The 18,846-nt window shown below is 52.3% G+C and overlaps 3 protein-coding genes and 2 long non-coding RNA genes across 11 annotated transcripts in view; 2 read left to right on the top strand and 3 right to left on the bottom strand.

Moving 5' to 3' along the window:
• Position 1: 1 nt before the first annotated feature.
• Positions 2-3,393, bottom strand: Fa2h (Fatty acid 2-hydroxylase). The gene is made up of 6 exons (XM_076816096.1): positions 2,713-3,393; positions 1,379-1,604; positions 1,108-1,268; positions 888-1,020; positions 266-385; positions 2-200 (listed from the first exon to the last, which is right to left on the bottom strand). The coding sequence occupies exons 1-6, from the start codon at positions 2,998-3,000 to the stop codon at positions 115-117; spliced, it is 1,014 nt and encodes a 337-aa protein (XP_076672211.1). The 5' UTR covers positions 3,001-3,393; the 3' UTR covers positions 2-114.
• LOC143371149 (uncharacterized) lies at positions 1,598-3,794 on the top strand. Its single transcript, XR_013085980.1, has 2 exons — positions 1,598-2,135; positions 2,352-3,794. It is a non-coding gene; the product is annotated as an uncharacterized LOC143371149 (long non-coding RNA).
• Positions 3,714-13,685, bottom strand: LOC143371142 (sodium-dependent neutral amino acid transporter B(0)AT3). 5 transcript variants are annotated; one of them, XM_076816083.1, is made up of 13 exons: positions 12,894-13,685; positions 11,702-12,286; positions 9,046-9,278; positions 8,820-8,840; positions 8,413-8,634; positions 8,129-8,239; positions 7,797-8,038; positions 7,568-7,712; positions 7,295-7,496; positions 7,061-7,220; positions 6,818-6,980; positions 6,545-6,745; positions 3,714-5,608 (listed from the first exon to the last, which is right to left on the bottom strand). In XM_076816083.1, exons 2-13 carry the CDS (start codon positions 11,949-11,951, stop codon positions 5,456-5,458), a joined length of 2,103 nt encoding a protein of 700 aa, XP_076672198.1. In that variant the 5' UTR covers positions 11,952-12,286; positions 12,894-13,685; the 3' UTR covers positions 3,714-5,455. The 5 variants fall into 5 exon arrangements, 4 of the variants coding, with proteins under 4 accessions (XP_076672198.1, XP_076672197.1, XP_076672200.1 ...); XR_013085979.1 differs by adding an exon at positions 5,914-5,982 and having other exon boundaries at positions 5,470-5,608; positions 11,702-13,685; XM_076816082.1 differs by having other exon boundaries at positions 11,702-13,685.
• A 339-nt stretch (positions 13,686-14,024) lies between these two features.
• LOC143371151 (uncharacterized) lies at positions 14,025-16,580 on the top strand. The gene is made up of 2 exons (XR_013085981.1): positions 14,025-16,135; positions 16,293-16,580. It is a non-coding gene; the product is annotated as an uncharacterized LOC143371151 (long non-coding RNA).
• The window catches only part of LOC143371145 (venom serine protease 34), a 36,510-nt gene continuing 34,088 nt past the window's right edge, over positions 16,425-18,846 (bottom strand). For all 3 annotated transcript variants that reach the window (XM_076816094.1, XM_076816095.1, XM_076816092.1), the window contains 7 exons: positions 18,515-18,732; positions 18,222-18,443; positions 17,948-18,146; positions 17,599-17,799; positions 17,377-17,528; positions 16,810-16,963; positions 16,425-16,738 (listed from right to left, as the gene is read on the bottom strand). In XM_076816094.1, coding sequence (XP_076672209.1) covers positions 16,713-16,738; positions 16,810-16,963; positions 17,377-17,528; positions 17,599-17,799; positions 17,948-18,146; positions 18,222-18,443; positions 18,515-18,732 — 1,172 coding nt within the window. In that variant the 3' untranslated portion in view covers positions 16,425-16,712. The remainder of the gene's footprint in view (positions 16,739-16,809; positions 16,964-17,376; positions 17,529-17,598; positions 17,800-17,947; positions 18,147-18,221; positions 18,444-18,514; positions 18,733-18,846) is intronic.

The following is an 18,846-nucleotide window of genomic DNA, read 5'->3' on the forward strand; positions in this document are numbered from 1 at the left end:
GTTCTTTTGTTTTTTTTTTACTTTTCTTTTGTTCTGTACCTTCTACTTGTTTGTTCCTTTGCTGTACTTAAAGTATTCCCGATGTACAAGGAGTATGTATATAGTGTGACTGGTTCACCATTCTATCGGTTTCGTCAACCGTCGTAAACAAATGGTCGTCCCAAACGCCTGGTCCCACAGTTTACTGCTGATGCCGAAACCTGAGGGAACGAATTGTCGCGTGTAATAGATCTGATTAACGTAGCAAGAGTAAAGGGAATGTTACCTAAATCATGATGTAGGAAATGATGGTAATTGTGATTCCGTTTCATGGTATATAAATAGGTGCCAGCTTTTGGGGCGCCGTGGTGTAGATAATAATGCATTAGATCGTAACACACGTAACCTGCGAATCGAAATATTCCATATCCGAGGTACAGTATTTCCTCGTTACGGGCTCGGTTTGGTGTACACGATACGGACTTTTCGCTAGCCCCACCACTTCTGTCTCACTCTTGTCCGGCGAAGGCGAGAGCGAGATAGAATGAGAGCAAGCGAGAGGCATTGAAAGCGAGCGAAGACGGTTCGAGACAGACGACGCGTTGAGACAGTCTCGCTCCGTCTTTCGGAAGCCTGACACTCTATACTTTGCGTGCGCGACGGGCATTGCGAAGCGGTTTTTTCGTGCTCACGGTAAACGCTTGCGACCATCGCGCACGCAGTGTTCCATCTCGCTCCACCCTTCGGCCAAAAAGAAGCGAGAAACGAACACTCGGAACGGAATTAGGTCTCTGTTCACGATACGGGCTCAACGCCGGTCCCGACCAGCGAGCCGCTAACGAGGAAATACTGTATAGTTAATGCTCGCAGCACCGGATTGTTAGATATAAGTGCACCGAAGACAGTACCTGTTGTAGTACCAGCGGCAATAAAGTAAACCGACGTTTCAGAAAAGAACTCTCCATAAATGCACCATAACAGTTTCGCTACTAGCAGCCCGATCACGGGAGGAAATACTAATCTTCTATTGTCGAGCGGCGCCTTTAGAAGAGAGGAGGAAAGAGAAAATGAGAAAGCATTGTCATTACGCGCCGCTACTAATCTTTTTCTGTAACCATTAAGTCTTACCTTGTGATGTACGCCGTGAAGCACAAAGTGCAAGGAAATAAGTATCTTCGAGGTAGCTGGCGGCTTGAAATGGAAGAGTTTGCGGTGAAGCGTGTATTCTAAAATACTCCACACTAGTATACCGAATATGTACGAGACCAAAGCTTCGAGCAAGGTATTTCCTACGAATTCAAACGATAATCGCATTAGGATAATCGGTTTTCAAGATTTTTAACTGCTTCACGATAATGATCGCCAGAAGAGAATCCAGGAAACAGCGGAAAATAATTACCAGTACAATTACTGGCAACACTTCTATATGCTGAGTAGAGGAAGTAGACGAGCACTGGGACCCATACGATCAGCACGAAGTACCAAGGGGTGATCGATAACGTCTCCAAGAAGTTCGATTGGAAGAGACGAATTTGTCGATTCACTGGAAGATTGGCCCACTCCCAGTATCGGTCACCCAGTGTGCCTACTTGATGAAGTATAGGTGCGTTCCAATCAACGAGATTCTAAGGACGCGTTCGTTCGAATCAATTAGAGAAGGTCGGTAACGATGTTCGATCTCGTAAGATCTTTTCCCATTCAAGGACGTATTAGGCTGGCGCAGGACAGCCTCAAAGGTGAATAATATTCAGCCCCCACCGTTCATCATTCGTCACACGGCGAAGATTAACGAAGCAGAGATAAGCGCGATAAGCAAGTTTCGTACTTGGAGAAAGATATGAGATCTGTACCTGAAACGAGCTGTCACTACCTGTTGAAACATCGATCTTACGCAACTGAATATTATCAGAACAATGGACGGTGAAAGAAGACCGAGCAGCGTGCGCGCCGGATCGATGCTTTATCTAAATCCACAGCTATAACCGACATGGCTAATTGCGTTTTTATGAGAACCAACCCATAGAGCTTGTAGCGACGCCAGGTTTATTACTATAGGCTTTGTAACGCGGCTCTGACAAAAGTTCCTAAAGTTAATGACCTTGGTCTCGTAATAACGTCGCGTTTCGGCTTTCGCAACCACTGCCTGAGAATTACCGGTAAGACGCTTAAAACACTGGGATTTATTTCGCGATTGCGAAGCAATACGAAACGCTGATCCGACCCTGCAGTCAGTAGGAATAGCTACCCTTAATGATCGTAAACTGGTTGCGGATTTGTCCTTTCTTTTCAAGGTCATTCACGGTCAGGTGAATTGACCTGAGCTTGTAGCAGCACTTAACTTTCCTAACACCTAGGCCCTTCTTTGATTTCAGACTACCTGCATACCACCCTACCATTAACACAGCCGATCCTATTAACAGAGCCATGAACGAAGCAAATCAATGCTCTCTCTTTCGACACCTTCCGCGATTCACTGCACACAGTCGATTGGTATCACGTTATGACCGTTAGATACCTGTGTTGGAGGGCTTAAGAATCTCAGTCTCTTAGAATAATCGCAGAACTTGTGCAGAAAATATATTGCAACGCACAATGGCAGAATGAGTAATGGGTTTTGAAGCGGAAGAAAAATCCTGAATGCGCATCAACCAAATACGATCCTTGAATCGTGGAAAAGATCGAGAAGCTCGAAGAGAATACCACGCGCTAGGAACTCGTCCTCGTGAGACTTACTTCGTATTCCTGGCACCAGCTCTCTTCTTGACCGTTCACCGCGAAGTCCTGGAGAAGGTGGAAAGCTCCTTTCGAGTGAGGATTCTGGTCGAAGGCCTTATCCAAGCTTCGTCCCTTGAAGCAACCGAACATCTTCCTTCCTCCTGGATGGTAAGCGAGGAACTCGCGTATATCATAGGACCGGCCCCGGTAACTCACCACGAACTCATCCTGCGTTCTTTCTGTCGACTTGTCGTCGGCATTAGGCAGAACGCCGCATTCGCAAACGAGTCCCGTATCTTTCGCCATTGATAAACAATCTAGGAGCGCGTGGATTTCAGGAAGGGTGGCCGCCGCGGCAACGGCAACGGTAACGTCGACGTCGACGTCGCCGTCGTTTATACTGCTATGCCATCCGCCAACTTTTTATTGTCCCCTCCCAAACCATCTCTGCTCGTCTCTATCTGTCTCTGTGTTGTCGCGGTATTAGAAATCATTACTAATTATCATCGAGTCAATACAACATGGTGACCGTCGTCGGTGTTATCGCCGAACTTTACCGCGCGTATGTTTTTTCGCTTTACACAGCTCTGTGTAGTTGTCCATGAATTTCCTAGTGTTGCTGTAGAGGTCAGATGTATTGGCCGGTCGGGACGAGCGAGGGGTAATCTCCACTACGCCGCCTGCCTCCCTCGGCGCGCCTTTTTTTAACGTACTCTCTCTGTCTCTCTCGAGGGCCACGTTGGAGGAGGAGCCGAGCAGCGTTCTCCGTTACCTCACCGTACTTCTGAAGTGTCACGCAATTCGAAGCAAGGTTCGCTGGAGAGGGCCCCGATTTCCCCTCTGTCGCTGTTCGCGAAACCGCTCAGACCGGCCTGTATCTATGACCTCCGGCATAGGTAGTCAAAATTGTGGGGATGACCCCTTCCTCCACCGTAGCCAAAGATATCGGCCCCACCCTCGCGGATCAGCGATATCGGAAGGTGTCGAGCGGTGGGAGAAAATACGGAATAGCTGACTCGTGCTCGGCAATAAATAAGCTTTTATTTAAACGTTTCTGGATACTCGTGTATACATACAATACATATACCCTATGTACGATCTATACTTTAACGTCTACGGAACGCAGCGGCGGCCATGCTCCGATTTGTCTTTGTGAAAGGAAAAGGAATAGATCGAAGGGTAACGGTGGTCACGCTTTTTCCGAGCAGTCCGGGCTGCCGAAGAGGAAAATAGAATACAGCGTCTGTTGACCAATAGCGCGTCGGACGTTGTACTCTTTAAAAGATACTGACTTTGTTGAGCGGAGGAATGGCCGCCCCTGCGCTCGCGGCATGTTTGTTCTCGCCGATAACTTGGCCGAAATACATCCACCTCGGGGTACAGAGAGAAAACGAGGAAACCACGCGCGCAGGACACGCGTGCACCACTCTATCCATCGATCTCCCTGGTTTCCGGCTCGAGGAACGACCGACGCCCGGTCTCGTAGAACTCTCGAAGGCGAAGACTCGAATCGCCGCTTCGTTTCTCCTATCTTTTGGAGGGGGGCCTTTTTAAGTACCGTCCTAAGGGAGAAGAAAAGGAAAGAAACTGTTCGACCCCGAAAAAAGGACGACTCGACGAAGTCCACGTTTCGACGGAAGTTCGCGGTCTACTTTAAGTAAGTAATCGGGTTCTAGCAAGTTGGAAGTAGTAGTACGAATACTTTAGTTGTTACAGAGATACCGTCTATTTATACGCTATGTCCTACTCGTACGGCGCTATAGGCGAGTGGGCGCACCTCTAGGTGTCGTAGGTGGAGGGAATACAGCGAGGCGATAAAAGCATTGGAGGTTCGTGGAGTTTTAGACCGTAGGCGCACTGGAGTAAGTAGGTGGGTATCGAGAGGCTAGTTGAACAGTTCGGATAATACAGGAGGAATCTTTTTTTCTAACAGAACAGCCTGCACCCTGAAGACTCCAGTAGCTATGAGTAGCAAGTTACTACTTGGCCCGGGAGAGATTCGCGTATCGCGTTCCGTGTGATTCTCTTAACACTGTGATCCCGCTGTATTCCTTGCGACTGCGATGGCTTTCGAGGATTGCAAACACTCCTGACTTTTCTCTCATCCCTGAGGTATGAGTACGATGGAAGCAGTAGGAACGTGGCCACCGTCTACTATATAGTCGATCCTCCGATCTTTCCGCGTGGCTATCACTGCACGTTTCGATCGAAACGCACCGTGTTATCCGAACGCAAATACAGACGGCACGCTATCTAAATGGCGAACAAGGGTGTTTGATATCGGCGCGATTCGCGTCTCGCACAGGGGGAAGTCTAATTTTATTAGCGACGCCGCGGAGGGCTCGCGTGTAATCCCTTCTTTCCGTTCGATCGTCGCCCGATGACGTTCAGGCCGTTAAGAAGCGATTTGCGCCTCGATGCAAACGAATCGACGAAGCGAGCGGAGGCGCGACGGAACGATCTCGAGTCGATTTATCCCCGTCCTCTTGCGAACGAGCACCGTAACGCCGAGTGCTTCTTTTCTTTTCTCGCGTGTCTCCCCCCCCCCCTCTCTCTCTCTCTTTTCCCTTCTATTTCTTTTATTTGCTTCGTACGCCAATGTTCCGCGCCACAGGCTCGACGGATGGTAAATATTGCTTTCGAAAGCCCTCCGTTGGTTCGGAATCGTTTTACGCGTCTGGGGTAACGTCGGCGCTGCCCCCTTTCCCCGCTGTTTCGTAGAAACGATGCAATAGGAGACTGAGAGGCCTGGTTGTCCGGCTTAGAAGTCTATTACCTCCATCTTGAAGGATTTACCCTGAAGTTTGTTCGGGACGATCTTCGTGATCGGCGGCGCGCTGTTGTTGTCGTCGTCGCTGTTGATGTCCTCGTCCTCCTCGGGGAAATCTTCCAGACGATCGTGGTACTCGTCCATCTGAAAGATCGGCACCCCCCTGAATTAATCCGTGGCCTACCGCGTACATTATCGCGAACGAACAAACGCAGCTACGTTCTAGGCGAGAGAATCGTTCGAAACGCGGGCCAAAATACGGGTGCAGGTGAGAGCTTGGAAGCTTGAGCGTGAAGGCTTTCCCGTCATGGGTCAACTACTAACCAGCGGCTCCCTTTAATTTTCAGAGCATCGCGGTTCGCTAGGCGCGCAAGCCGAAGGAACCGACGCGCGATTCTATTGTAGAAAGCAAAGAGGCATTCCGTAAACGTAGTATACTACGGACTCACGTGTAAGGTAGCTATGGGAGAAGCGATTAATCGACGTTACCGCAACACAGAACGGACGCTTCCCTACAACTGGCAGGTACGTCCAACGTGAATATTTGAGCTGGTTCCGCGGCTTAATCGACGCACCTAGAGCGCCTCTAACTCCTCTCCAACCCGCTTTGTACCCCTGTTAATCGCGACTGATCTCTCGGCGCGCCGATTAAGCCGTCCACTGCCGTGGTTACTACGCGGCTACGTTGTCCCAGCAAGCGTATGAGCGTGCTTCGTGTACTCTTCGAATGGTTAGACACGTTGTAGAAGGTATCGCTCGCCCAAGGCTGCGGGCGTAACTTTCTGCTGCAATGTTTAAATTACTCTCGTTGAGTGCTTCCTGTTTCTCAAATAGAAAGATAACCCAGCGTGTTCCGCGGTGGGGCGACGCGCGGACCTTGGGCGACCAATATTTCTCGAGTGACGGTGACGAATCGGTGGATCATAGATTAGATCTATAGGTGTACAAGCTGGCACGATTATTCTACGTGAGATATTTGACCACAGGTGAAGATCTCCTTTCCGGATAGGACGTAGGACCCGCGGTTGATGTTGGCGAAACGAGCGGATCGCTAAGAGAGTATACTTGGAGTATACTCACATCAACGTCGCCCATCATCTCTTTGGTAGACACCGTGGTGTCGATGCGCCGTATACTGCCCTGGTGGATGTCAACGTCCAGCTTGACGCACTGGAACCGCCTGAGGAGGAAGACGATCGGTATCGGCGCGATTCCCGCGCAAATGATGACCACCGCTATGGCCAGGACCCAGCTGGGGTAATCGAGGATCACGAACTTAGCCTGAAACGAGTAACAAGATTGACGAGGACGCTTCACAGCCTGGAAGTGGACGTGGTAGCGGTCCGAGGATACCAGTACGGGGTCCCACGCGGAATACGTAGGCTTCTTGATGATCATCGACACGATGCTGGACACGAGAATGCACACCATGATAATGGGAGCGAGGAACCGCCAGGTCACCTGCCAGTACAATCCTGGCTTGTACCCAGTCATCTCCTCGATGTCCTTCGTGAACCTGCAAGTTCGACGGAAGGATTAATCGGTATCAACGCGGTCACTTGCCCCTTTAATCAGCCGTCGCGATAGAGAGCATACTTCTCGTGGCCGTAGATGAAGACGACGGAGATCATCTCCATGAGCGCGACCATCACCAGACCGATGGTGCCTGCGAAGCTGTCGAACATCTTCAGCCAGTATTCGCCAGCGCCGGTGCAGAAGATGAGGCCCACGAAGAAGCAGACGGTGCAGACCACCCCTATCGAACAGGAGGGACGATCGTTAAACGCCTTAGACCGTCGCTCTGACGCAGGAGAATCGCGTCGATCGTACCTGTTATGTATTGCTTCTTTATCCTCTTGAACAGATCTATGTCGAAGATGACGCACAGCATGCCTTCCAGTATACCGATCTGCGAGCCCAGACCGAGTGCGAGCAGCATCAGGAAGAAGATGCACGACCAGAATGGCGCGCCAGGTAGCTCCACTATCGCCTGCGTGAAGACTATGAAGGCCAACCCCGTTCCTTCGGCCGCCTAACGATCAATCACTCACACTGCACAGACCGACGGTAGTAAAAGGGGGTGAAGCGACCTCGGGTACTCACGTTGTCCAACTCCTTGCTGAGGCTGCACGTTTCGAGCGTTATGTTGTACGCGGTCTCGTTCAGACTGTTTACGACGTTCTTGTACTCGTCCATGCTGATGTTCTCGTGCTGGATGAGCCCGACCTCGAGCAGCAAGTCCTTGTTACTGGAAAAAGGAGGAACGATGGTACGTGGATCGGCGCGAGTAGGGACGCGGTACTCCGCTCTACCCGCCGCAACGGGGATTTACCTGGCGAGGCACTTGTCGACCTTCGTCGTCGCCTTGAAGCCCAGAATGGCGAATATCACGACGCTCGCGTAAACAGCGGTGAAGGCGTTACAACCGCTGACCAGTATCACGTCCCGGACGCAGTGGTTGTCCGGCGTGTTGTACGAGCCGAACGCGATCAAGGAGCCGAAGGCTAGTCCGAAACTGTAAAAGACCTGTGTCGCAGCGTCGAGCCAGACCGTCGGCTCTAACAGTTTCTCGATCTGCACGAATCGGAAGGAAGAGACGCCGGTTAAAGAATTTCGGGTGTCCCGAGTTGGACAGCTCGGGACGACGAGCAACGATCGACTCACCTTTGGCGTGTACATATGGGCCAATCCAGCGCCGGCACCTTTTAACGTTATTCCACGAATAAAAAAGATAGTAAGCACCAAATACGGGAACATGGATGTAAAATATACCACCTTTAAATCAAGCAAAGAAAATAAGTCGTTGACACAGTATCTGACTGAAGTGCGTTTACGAGAAGGGAAAAGTAAACGGGGGCGGGGGCCGGGAGGTCGGGAGGCTTGGGGAGATCCTCGGAAGGAAATTAAATACAACGTTGAATCGAGCGCATCGCGCGATCCCGGTTTACCTTCCCCGACGACTGTATCCCCTTCATCACGATGAAGAAGACCACCACCCAGCTGAGCAACAGACAAAGGACGATCCACCACTTGAGGCTCTGGCCGGTTTCTATCGACGAGGCAGCGTCCAGCGTCGTCCTGTACCAGAAATAGGCAGTCTCGGAACTTTTCGCGCACTCCGGTACCGGCGTGCCGTCCACTTCCGGGCACTTCGCCCAAGGTAAGGGCTCCTGCATCAAATCGTTCATTACCAACGCTGCAGGCACGCGATCCTCAAAAAGAATTCAGTCAAGATGCTCCGTAGAAGCGTTCGCGTCTACGATCTACGTCATGCACGCCGTGCCCTTTCGCTACCAGTCTACCGCGGCAGCCGTCGCATTGCGAATCAAGATGCAATAATCGTGGAGGTACTTACGCCAAATTTAATCGTGACGGCCTAAACCGCGCGCAGCGTGAAACACAAATTGAAACGATTAATCGAACGGCCGAGAGTGTCCGTTTTCATTTGTGGGGTTGGGTGGCGCGTAGGTCGATCGATCAATTAGAGAACGACAGGTGGACGCAGCCGTGTCTCAAGATCGCTCTCGGATCGGCGGTACTAACGCGGCCTACTAACGATCGATCGATCAAAGGGGGCTCACCTCCAGCGAGTTGAACAGGTAGAAGAAGCACCAGGTGATGATGACGTTGTAGTAGAGGGCGACGAAGAAGGTGACGATGCAGGACGCTATGCCTATACCGCCTAGCCAAGGGTGTATCGTGTTCCATACTCCAAGGGCGCCCTGCCGCATACGTTGACCGAGACCCAGCTCGATCAGAAACAGGGGTACACCCTCGAGGATTAGCATGACGAAAAACGGGATGAGAAAGGCACCTGAAAACCGTCCCCCGTGTATGACATGCGTGTGCTTTTTTTTATCTCTTCCCTCGTCCTTATTCTTCGTTACTCATTCACGTAAAATAATATTGTCGGCGCGCACCCGCCCCCTTCTCCACAAGCCCGAGCGATCCTCTTGTTCCTCTGACCCCCTTATTACGGAATGAATGCGCAACCGTTCTCTTTTAATCTCTCCCATTTGGCAGGGTCCTCGTCGTGTTCCTGCTTCGCACAGAGAACCTTCTCCTCTATTCCCCTTCCCTTCCCCCCCTTTTTTTTATTTCGTGCTAGTCTAGTTCCGACGCAGCCAGCCGCAGCCAGAGTGTCTGGTTCGGTATTGATCGTGTGTCGCGTACCTACTACGTACGTTCGATCTTAGCTCGGTTCTTTTTACCCTCCCCTCCTCTCTCTCTCTCTTTCTCTCTCTCTCTCTCCCGCTGTCTTTGAATCGAAAGCATTTGGTAAGCAGCGTCGGGTGGCTATTGATCTTGGATGACAGGTTCGATAGGGGCGGAAAATTGCTCCGTTCAAGGGTATAACGTTGCAATCTTCCGTGGCGCGTCTTCCACCGCGAAACTGCTTACCGAGTATGGCACAATTCGGCGTACAGGGGGTTTCAGGAGGAGCGGTCGGTGCCACGGGCATGGATCTCGCGCGTCGAAGCTAGGAATGTGGATCGTATTCCTTTGTAACTGTAATCGGAAGAATAGGCTCGTATTGTGCATATTGTTACAATGCGCTTAAAATGTTCCACGAGTCGTTCTCGGAAGGGAAGCCGGTTGATAGTGTACCGTGTACCCGCAAAGGTATAGCGAGGTCGTAAATTAAACACTAGAGCAGCGGCGGTCTTTGATGCCCCGACATCCAGGACCGTACGCGGTAATAGGTACAATTGTAGGAATATCAGTAGGAATTGAGTCTCAGGCCACATGCCCTGAGCCCTGAGTGAGGCCCGAGCCTCTTCTTATCTGTCCATATATCTGTCAATTCGCTCGTTCCGACTCCCGAAACACGTAAACAGACACGCGCTACCACTTTTGCGCATTCATGCGCATATTAAAAGTCTCACAGGCGGTACCCGAGCGCTTACAGTAAATCTATCCGTTTCATTACAAATGCAGAGTACAAAGATCCACAAACATGCGCTCTCGTATATTTTGTCTGCTGCTTCTGACCACCCATTCCGAGACACCCTGTACTTGCACCTTCAGTAACAATCCCTCAAATTTTCCTAGAGACATCTGCTGATCGAGATACCGTACGAGCCTCTTATTCGCGTCGCGCATCTACACCCACCCTCTTTCCACTCATAGAGGTTGAGTTTCCCCAATAAAACCAAAATACGTATCAAAGCCACGAAACCTCCTGAAGACCGAATGGCAGAAAGGGAGGGAGGGTGGTACGATTCACGGATGTTTCCCTTGAGCAGGAACGCGCTACGGATGTTAAAACGGTTACGTGTTCTCTCTCTCTCTCTCTCTCTCTCTCTCTCTCTCTCTCTCTCTCTCCCCTCCATCCTCCCCTCGATAGAATGGTAAAAATCGATCGATGCGCGTCGGCGTCGGGCTTGAACGTCGGCCTCGACGACGTCGGTGTCGTGTGCCACGGAAATTTCCATTGAAAGCCGCGCAGAGAGGCCAGCCCCCGGTGGCTCGATTTCGGTTCGCAAACTCGACTGCCCCTGCGGGTTCTGCTGCGCAGCAGGCCCTCCAACCGTCGCCGGCGACGACTACGACGAAGACGGCGACTCCGCCGATGGAAAGTTCCGCCAGCGAGGGACCCGGCTGGGGGGGGGGAGGGGGGTGGTGCTCCGATTTAGCGGTCGCGTAAACCCGCGTTTCGTGTCGGTGACGTAAAGCCCCGACTTCCATTCGCGATTTCGTCGCGACCCTCCACGCCTCGTCGCCGTTCTTCCGTCCACGTAACACGCCGTCTAGGTGCGCGGCAGCCGGCCCGAGCTTCCTCTCCGCGTCCTCTGCATCGGTATGTAATCGAGTTACACGGCGCATAGGTCGCGGAACGGAACACCGAGGGTTCAAGGGCGAGTTTTATAGGATTTTACGCGCCCCTCTCCCCCCAGGGTTTCCTAGTGCGGATTTCGGCTAAACGGCTGGGTCGGAAGGCGGCCGAGAGGCACGAGGAGGAGGAGGAATAGCCTTCCGGAGGACGGATGACGCCGCGGGTATTTCGAAGGCGCGCGAAAGACTTCCCGAAGGTATATATTTTTAAGCGGCGCTCAGGGTGACCGAAAATAACGTATAACGCGGACGTTTTACGTAGGCAGCGGCTCGCGGCGCGGATCTAGCTATATCCGAAGCGAGTTAGTTCTCGGGAAAGATGGTTTTATTCTCGAGGGGGGAGCGTTCTGCGTTCGGAGGGAAGTTTGTCGGTGGCTTGGATCGTTTGGAAGGCTTACTCACCTCCTCCGTTCTGTTGGCACAGGTAAGGGAACCTCCAGATGTTCCCCAGCCCCACACTGTACCCGATAATACTGAGGAAAAACTGCATCTTTCCGCTCCATGCCGCCCTGTTGTCCTCTTTCGTCTCCTGACTGCTCGCAGCATTCTGACCTCCGCTCACCACGATCGTCACGTTCTGGCCAGCCTGACGTTCCTCGTTCAACGGAGCCAGCTCATGCCCATTCCTCGTGTTCTCGTTCTTCACTACCATCCTTCAACTCGCGCTTTCGAATTCCACACGATAAATAGCTTGCCTCTTCAGCGGCTCTTTCCTCTCTCCTTCACGCTCTTTTCTCGCGTTCCCTTTACCACCTTCGTTCTTCTTCTTCTTCTTCTTCTCCTTCGGCCTGCTCCGTTTCTCGTGTGCTCGCGGTCAAGCGATCGCGACGGAGCAACAGCGATGGGGGAAAAATAGTATCGAGAGAGCCAACAACAGTTAACAACAACAACAACAACAACAACGATCGACGAAGACTAGGTACGAGAACGAGCCGATGGCAGTTCGACGGAAGGCCCGGTTAGAGGATCTCTCCGGCCAGTCACTCCCTGATTAGAAGAATATCTTGTATAATCAACGTTAGACTCGAATAGTTCGTTACTCCTCTGGTAGAAAAATCCCTCGGGGTAACGTGGAAGGCATGAATGGTGCGAAGTGGAACGCGCCTTGTTCGTCGAACGGCACCCACGCGACCGCGCGCCCTTTTTCCCCACCTCGCGGGCGCCTCGTGTTTCACGGCCGTGAAAGAGTCTTACTGTTCTCGCGATTGCCGATCGACGAAAAGGACCCGAGACAGAGGGGGGACGCGGGGTTGAAATTGACTGCGAGTGGAATCGATACAACGTGGGTGGACGTTGCGAGGATGAATCGTCGCTCGGGGGGACCGTCTAGATAGCCGACGGTTAGATCTGCGGAAGAATCGAAACGGGAGCGACACGTGAGAGCGAGCACGCGAATGGGACGCGACAAAGGGGTGCAAAGGGGTGGTCGAAGAAAGCCGCGTGCACGACCGTTGAAAGGGCTTCCGTTAGCGGGCGCGTGAGCGTTAGTTTGTTTCTCGAGCGGTGCATCGAAGAGTCGCGAGATGGATCGCGGGGGCACGGGGAGGTGGGATCACTCAACGACGACGATTCGAGAGGGTCGAAGGAAGCTCACGTTTCGCGTTGCTGGCACGTCTGTTCCCTGGGAGCATCCCCTCTTTCCTCCTCTTTCGTCTTCCGTAAACGCTGGCGTACCTCTCGGCTCCGTGTGACATAAGCTTCGGGCGAGCTGTAATTCTCGAACCGTAGAAAACCGTGGGCGATCCAGCTGTGGCGGCTAGATCGGCACCGCTCTTGCGTTCACCCAGCTGATCGGGTCGCGTCGATGGGATCGCTCGGCAGGCCGACCAGCGAGCTGACTCCTGCGTGCAAGATCGGAACTAGGGAAACAGAATTATTTCGATCCGACGGTCCGCCGATCGAGCGGTCGTCCCTGGCTGGAACGCGGATAGGAATCGCGTGGACGGTGAACCGACAGACGAGTTTTCGGAGCCATGTAGTTGGATGGTTCTGTGGCCCTCCCTCCTCGCTCGAACGGCTGTTCCTTCAGCTCGCTGCGCGACTTTGACTTTCGCCACTGTTCTTCCCCTTTCGCTCTTCTCGCTTCTGCTTCTCTTTATCTTTCCCTTCTTGTCCTCTACACCCGACACTAGCGGAACGGTCAGGCGTTTCTCGGTGGGCGTGCACGAAGCGGAGTCCGCGCGCGCGAATTCGTTTCTTCGAGGTAGGCTCGTTCCGACTCGGGCTCTCGAGCTGCTGCTTGCTGAAGAGACTCTCTAGTTACGCGCCCCGTGCATACGAACGTCAATATCCGACTGAACCTAACCACCGTTGCGCGGCCGTATGCGCGCGCGCATTCGCGCGCTAGCCCGTGCACGCACGCGAGGGAGCCAACCGACGTAGCGGACCCTGGAGCTTCGGCACGCTACGACAAAGCTCTCCGACGCTTACAATCCCCGATTGGCCGCGGTAATTATGCACATATGGCGCGCACGCTCTTCCTACGCTTGCCCGTGAAGCGGGCCCGCTCGACGCGCTCCAAGAGCGCCCGAGTTTCCACTGGCCGACTTCGTATCGGGGGAGAGAATCGAAAGGACACCAGGACGGGGGTTGGAGGGGGACGGAGTTGGCGCCAATCTATCCCTGTGTGCCCTGAAATATTCCCCGAAACATCGGCGGTCCCTCCTCCAGTCACTTCGCTCTCGCATCTCCTCGCGGAAGCGCGCGTTTGCGCGGGCGCTCCGCGGCTCGCGAGATCGATCTCCCTCAGTTCAGTCCCCGCCATTTTCGTCCTCGAATCAATTACCCTCTGATCTCGACTCACCGCCTGTACCCATCTTGCGATGTACTCTCACCCCGTCCAAGATCCGTGCGGCGTTTCGAGGGCTCTCCCGAAGGGATTACCCGAAAAAATCTCTCTCCGATTGGGACATCGGCGATAGTTCGGCAAGTGCACGTTTCGGTACAGTGCCCGACCCGTTTTGCTCCGTCCCCCAATTCATTTCGCTCAGTTCATTGCCTGTCCTGCCGATCTCTCTGAAATTCGTCGTCCGACGAACTCGAAGCGTGGCGTGTGACGGCAACTGGCACGAAATTTGCACGAGCAGCGGGGCAAGCCACTCGTGCGCGCAGCCGAGCTAGGGTGGCCGTTTATGAGTACCATCATCGTACTCAACAACCGTGTCAAGGGCAGATCATGCCCGAAGCTCTCGCCGAAGAAATCAATTTGTTTAATAAATATCCACCACGCGACGCGAATCGTCCGTGCGCCCGTGTTCGGTGGCGATCGCAATTGCGACACGCGTTAACCTTCGACGGGGCCGATTAATTTTCCCTCGTAGGTATTTCGAAAAAACGATACCGCACCGGAACGTGCTGGACGGCGCAGAAGTTTCGCTTCTCCGCGGTGGCTATCGCTCGACTCCTCGCGGTATATCAAATAAACGCGGACATGCTCGCGCTGGTTAGACGCCCCGCGAGCCGCCACCGTGTATTCCCTCCTGTAGAGCGTCTCACGTCACATCCTCATTCGCGAACTTATTAATAACGAGACATTGTTTACGGGCAATTAATTTCCATCGGTCCGCGGCGGACAGGGCCGCCTGAGGACGACCCCCGGTGCACGGGATGTTCCTAAAGCGATGCCTCGATCGACGTCGAGTCCTCGGGCTTCCCGTTTCCGCGCTCCGATTTAAGCGCAGGCTCGGCTACGTGCACATACATCGGCGCAGGAAAGATGGGAAAGGTCGCGGTGGACCAGTTGCGTGGCCGCCTTGATCACCTGATTTAAATGCCCTCGAGTTTTCGCATTTTTGTGGGGCCACTTGAAATCGATAGTGTATTCTAGGCCAGTGGAGAAGCCTGGGGATTCGCGAGCACCACGTGCGTTCGGACTTCCCGGGCTCGTCGACGCCTCTCCTGCGCACTCGAGATAAAGATTCCGTGCCGGAATTCTGATAACACTGTTTTGGAAGCACTTTGCATTCGTCGCAAGGTGTTGCGCAGGAGGACTCGCGATTGCATAAGTCGTCGGTGGCCGAGCGGGGATCGTGCGTGAAAATTCGACGCGAGCAAGTCCGCGGATGAATTCCGCTTACGACTTGAAACGTGCACGGGATCGGAATGCTGTTGTGACCGATTGTTTTACTTATTCGTGCAGGCTGTTCCGCGACGCGTGGCGCAACTCAAGTGACCCCTGTCGAAAAAGAAAGGAGTCTAAAGTGTCGAACAATATTTCCTACGATTTGCATCACCTCCTAGATACACAGAACGTTCTACAGATCGCTTATGCTCGGTGGTACCCGCAGTTTAAGTCCAATTTCATGCAGGAAGCCCTCCGCCAGGTCGCACGATCCCCTAAGCAAGAACTCTTACAAGTCTCAAGTTCACGTATGCTCCGACTTCCGAGCATCGTACGTTTCCACGATCCCTGCTTGTTTATTCAAGAGAAATCAGAGAAATCGCCTCGTCCAGCGTCGCGGCGCGCTTTTTGGAGGACCCTGTACATCCCCCCCGGAGCCGACTGCTCCGGTTCGCGAGCATCGCGCAATCATCGTCGCGGTATCGGCGGAAACCTGGCCCGATGGATCCAGGCGGTTCCGACTCCTAAAAATAGGCTCCGTACGAGCAGAATGATTTTTACGATCGATTCGAGGGTTCCGAGAGGCAGACGCTCCGGCGACGCGGTTCGAGCGGTCTTACGTAAACGTCAAATAATATTAACGTGGACAACGGGCGGGGAGGGTGAAATGCTAATACCCGGGACAATTTGGAAAGTGGAATGCGTTGCGTCGGTATGAGTCAACAGAAATATTGTTAAGAGCTGGGACCGTGAAGTAAAGTGATTAAAAAGAATCGGTAAGGTGTACCTTTTTATGCACGATTAAAATTTATGCACAGTGTATCTTTTGAACGCATTAATTGCTAAAATTTTATATTTGGGGTCTTCCCGCAACCCTCGTAATACCCGCCAACTTTCATCTCGATCGGCCACCGGTCCCTTTCGCAAGTACAGCCATTTGGGCCCCCGTAGCCGTTGCTTACTTATGTACATGGTGGTGGGAGAGATGTAGTTCTACGTCAAGAAAAAATGAAGAGAAAAAGGAAGGAAACAAAGCCGAAGGCAAATTATGTCCAAGCAGCGAGGTTTAACGTAACGCACATAGGTACGTGTATTGAATGTATTCGTCGATACACGTCGAATCTAGATTACAGGGAGAAGCTTGACGTCGTCTCTAAACTCGACGCGATAGATTGGCGTGACTCCGGTCATTAAGTCCGCGCGACCACGTAGTGGGTTCTTCGTCGCTTCCTCGGGGAGGACATTCAAAACAGCGAACCGGCGGTGTCAGCGGAATTAATGGTAGGGATGGTCAGTGGCGTGCCGTCGATACCGCGTCGAATCGAGTCGAGGCGATCAGCTGCACGCGCTTCCTTATTCGATGATGCAGTAAGAAGCGTCTGGAACAAGAAACCGCGTTAGGCGAACGTAGCTTCTAGACTTTGCCTATCGAGTCGGGATGGACACTTACCCGGGGTCACCGAAGTAATCCAGTCCACGAAAGCCCCTACTCTGGTGTTCACGCCGGCGGAATCGCCGCAAATTCCACCGTAGCTGATAATTCCAGTGAGTACTATCCGCTTGGTCGTGGGATTCTCCCATAGAATTGGTCCACCGCTGTCCATCTGCGAAACAAACGAATGATTCCAGTTCGCGCGATCCAATGGGGGATTCGAGGGACTGAGGGTCCAGGCCCGATCTAAAGCTCTTCCGCCGCCCTCTATATTCAACTAGCTTTACTTCTGATTTTATAAAAAAAAGTATATTTTTTGTTGGTGAAAATAGTCACATTCATCTGAATTAGCTAGGCATAATTAGTTGCGACACATTTCCTGATCCCAGAGTTACCTGTTCGAAAGCTTTTAGGCGATAGACAGACACGCAAACACTTTCTGCTTTATATATTAAGATTACAAAGTTTGATACTGAATTCAAACATTTATTATGTACCCACTTCTTTTTACTGCTTTTTCAAATAGTTTCACTTCTTTATCGATTTTAATTGTCCCTTTCTACCGCCTCCAGGTGATGGACTTACCTGACAAGAATCTTTACCCACGGTGTAGGTGCAGATCTGGTCGTTGTTAATGTTCTGGTAGGATTTAGAGCACTGAAGGTTCGTCAGCACGTTCAGGTTGACCTTCTGCAAAGTGTCAGAGGGAGGCCCGGCGAAATCTGTTGTTCCCCAACCTAGTTTCAGCAGTGGTTTCTGTTAGTACGTGGCAGACACGTTCGATGGGAATCGGTATGCTATGCTAACCCAACGCGGTGACGATACTGCCGCCAAAGCTGTCTGCCGAATGCTGGAAGGGTAGACAAGCCGGGCCAACCAGGTTATCAAATTTTATGACCCCGACCGTCTTTACGACGGCTATGTCGTTCAGGTTCAACGTCTTGACGTAGTTGGGATGTATTTGAACCTGGCTCACTCGATGCAACACCGTGGCGTTCGTGTCGGTGCCTAAGTAACAGAATCAATTGAGCCAAGGTATGCAGGAAGCCACTATCCAACAATGATTTCATTAAGTTGATAGCTTTCTGCATAACTTGGCCCAATTATACCTCGGGCTCTTCTCTTTCAGCTAACGCACTCTTGCGAAGGGGCTTACCTGTCGTCCAGTCGTGCTCGCCTACCAAGGCACCTAGCTCTTGAATATTCCTATTCGTGAAGCAATGTGCCGCTGACAGTACGTATGTCGTGGCTATTATGGTACCACCGCAGTACACGCTTCGGAGCTGAATGTCCACGAAGCCAACCATCATGGGGTACTCGTTCACCCCCGTGGTGATGCCGCCGACGATCCTAGTCTAAGCACGCATCGTTTAATCGAAAGCTGATTCTCTCCGCCAGCAGTTCCGCTTGATGCAACAAGTCATACGTACAGGATTCTTCCACCCACATTGACAATTCTCATTGTCCTGGGGCCTCTTGACCGCTACTGCCTCGCAGAGGAACCGGCCACCGGTGGACCACGCTGGCGACATCAGTGTCACTGTCATCATAGGCCCTTCCGACTCTACGTTAAATGACCCATCGCCGCAATACTGGTGCGTGGTGGCTGAGCTGACTTGGACGGAGAGCCTCTCCGAGATGCAGTCGATGCTCTGCAAAGATCGTTTGTTATTCTCCTTCTAATCCGATTACTCTTCCAGTCACTTGACGACTCTGATCTTACCCAGGGGAGCTGGAACGTGGTGCAGTTCAAGCTGACGTGGTAGTCGCTTTTCATGGTCCACCTGCAGGACCGTTGCCCTCGATACGAGTACGGATATTCGGGGTTGTAGACGTAGAACGTGGTGCCGGGCGTGAGGTCCTGATAAAAATTGCATCCATCGTCTATGGCGAGGCTGGACCCAAGGATGAACGCTAGCCAGCTGAGTAGCAGTAACGTTGCTGTGAAAACAAAGATTCGTAAGCCGTGAAATTAAACGCGGTGTGTTTTAAAATGTCTCTATCGGATCGCAACGATAAGCCGAGCTACGGCAGCGATATGATTCATGCTCTCTG

The sequence above is a fragment of the Andrena cerasifolii genome, chromosome 7 (genome assembly GCF_050908995.1).
Source record: "Andrena cerasifolii isolate SP2316 chromosome 7, iyAndCera1_principal, whole genome shotgun sequence".
NCBI classification, from domain to species: domain Eukaryota; kingdom Metazoa; phylum Arthropoda; class Insecta; order Hymenoptera; family Andrenidae; genus Andrena; species Andrena cerasifolii.

Bases quoted from the DNA above. Each gene is read 5' to 3' on its own strand.
- Fa2h (XM_076816096.1), bottom strand. From the start codon at position 3,000: ATGGCGAAAGATACGGGACTCGTTTGCGAATGCGGCGTTCTGCCTAAT. The intron at 1,021-1,107 runs GTAAGACTTAAT...TCTCTTCTAAAG, and splicing joins TTCACGGCGTACATCACAAG to GCGCCGCTCGACAATAGAAG. The intron at 386-887 runs GTACTGTCTTCG...TTCGATTCGCAG, and splicing joins TGCCGCTGGTACTACAACAG to GTTACGTGTGTTACGATCTA.
- LOC143371142 (XM_076816083.1), bottom strand. From the start codon at position 11,951: ATGGTAGTGAAGAACGAGAACACGAGGAATGGGCATGAGCTGGCTCCG. The intron at 7,713-7,796 runs GTAAATCCCCGT...TCCTTTTTCCAG, and splicing joins GTCGACAAGTGCCTCGCCAG to TAACAAGGACTTGCTGCTCG. The intron at 5,609-6,544 runs GTGAGTATACTC...CCGATCTTTCAG, and splicing joins AGATGATGGGCGACGTTGAT to ATGGACGAGTACCACGATCG.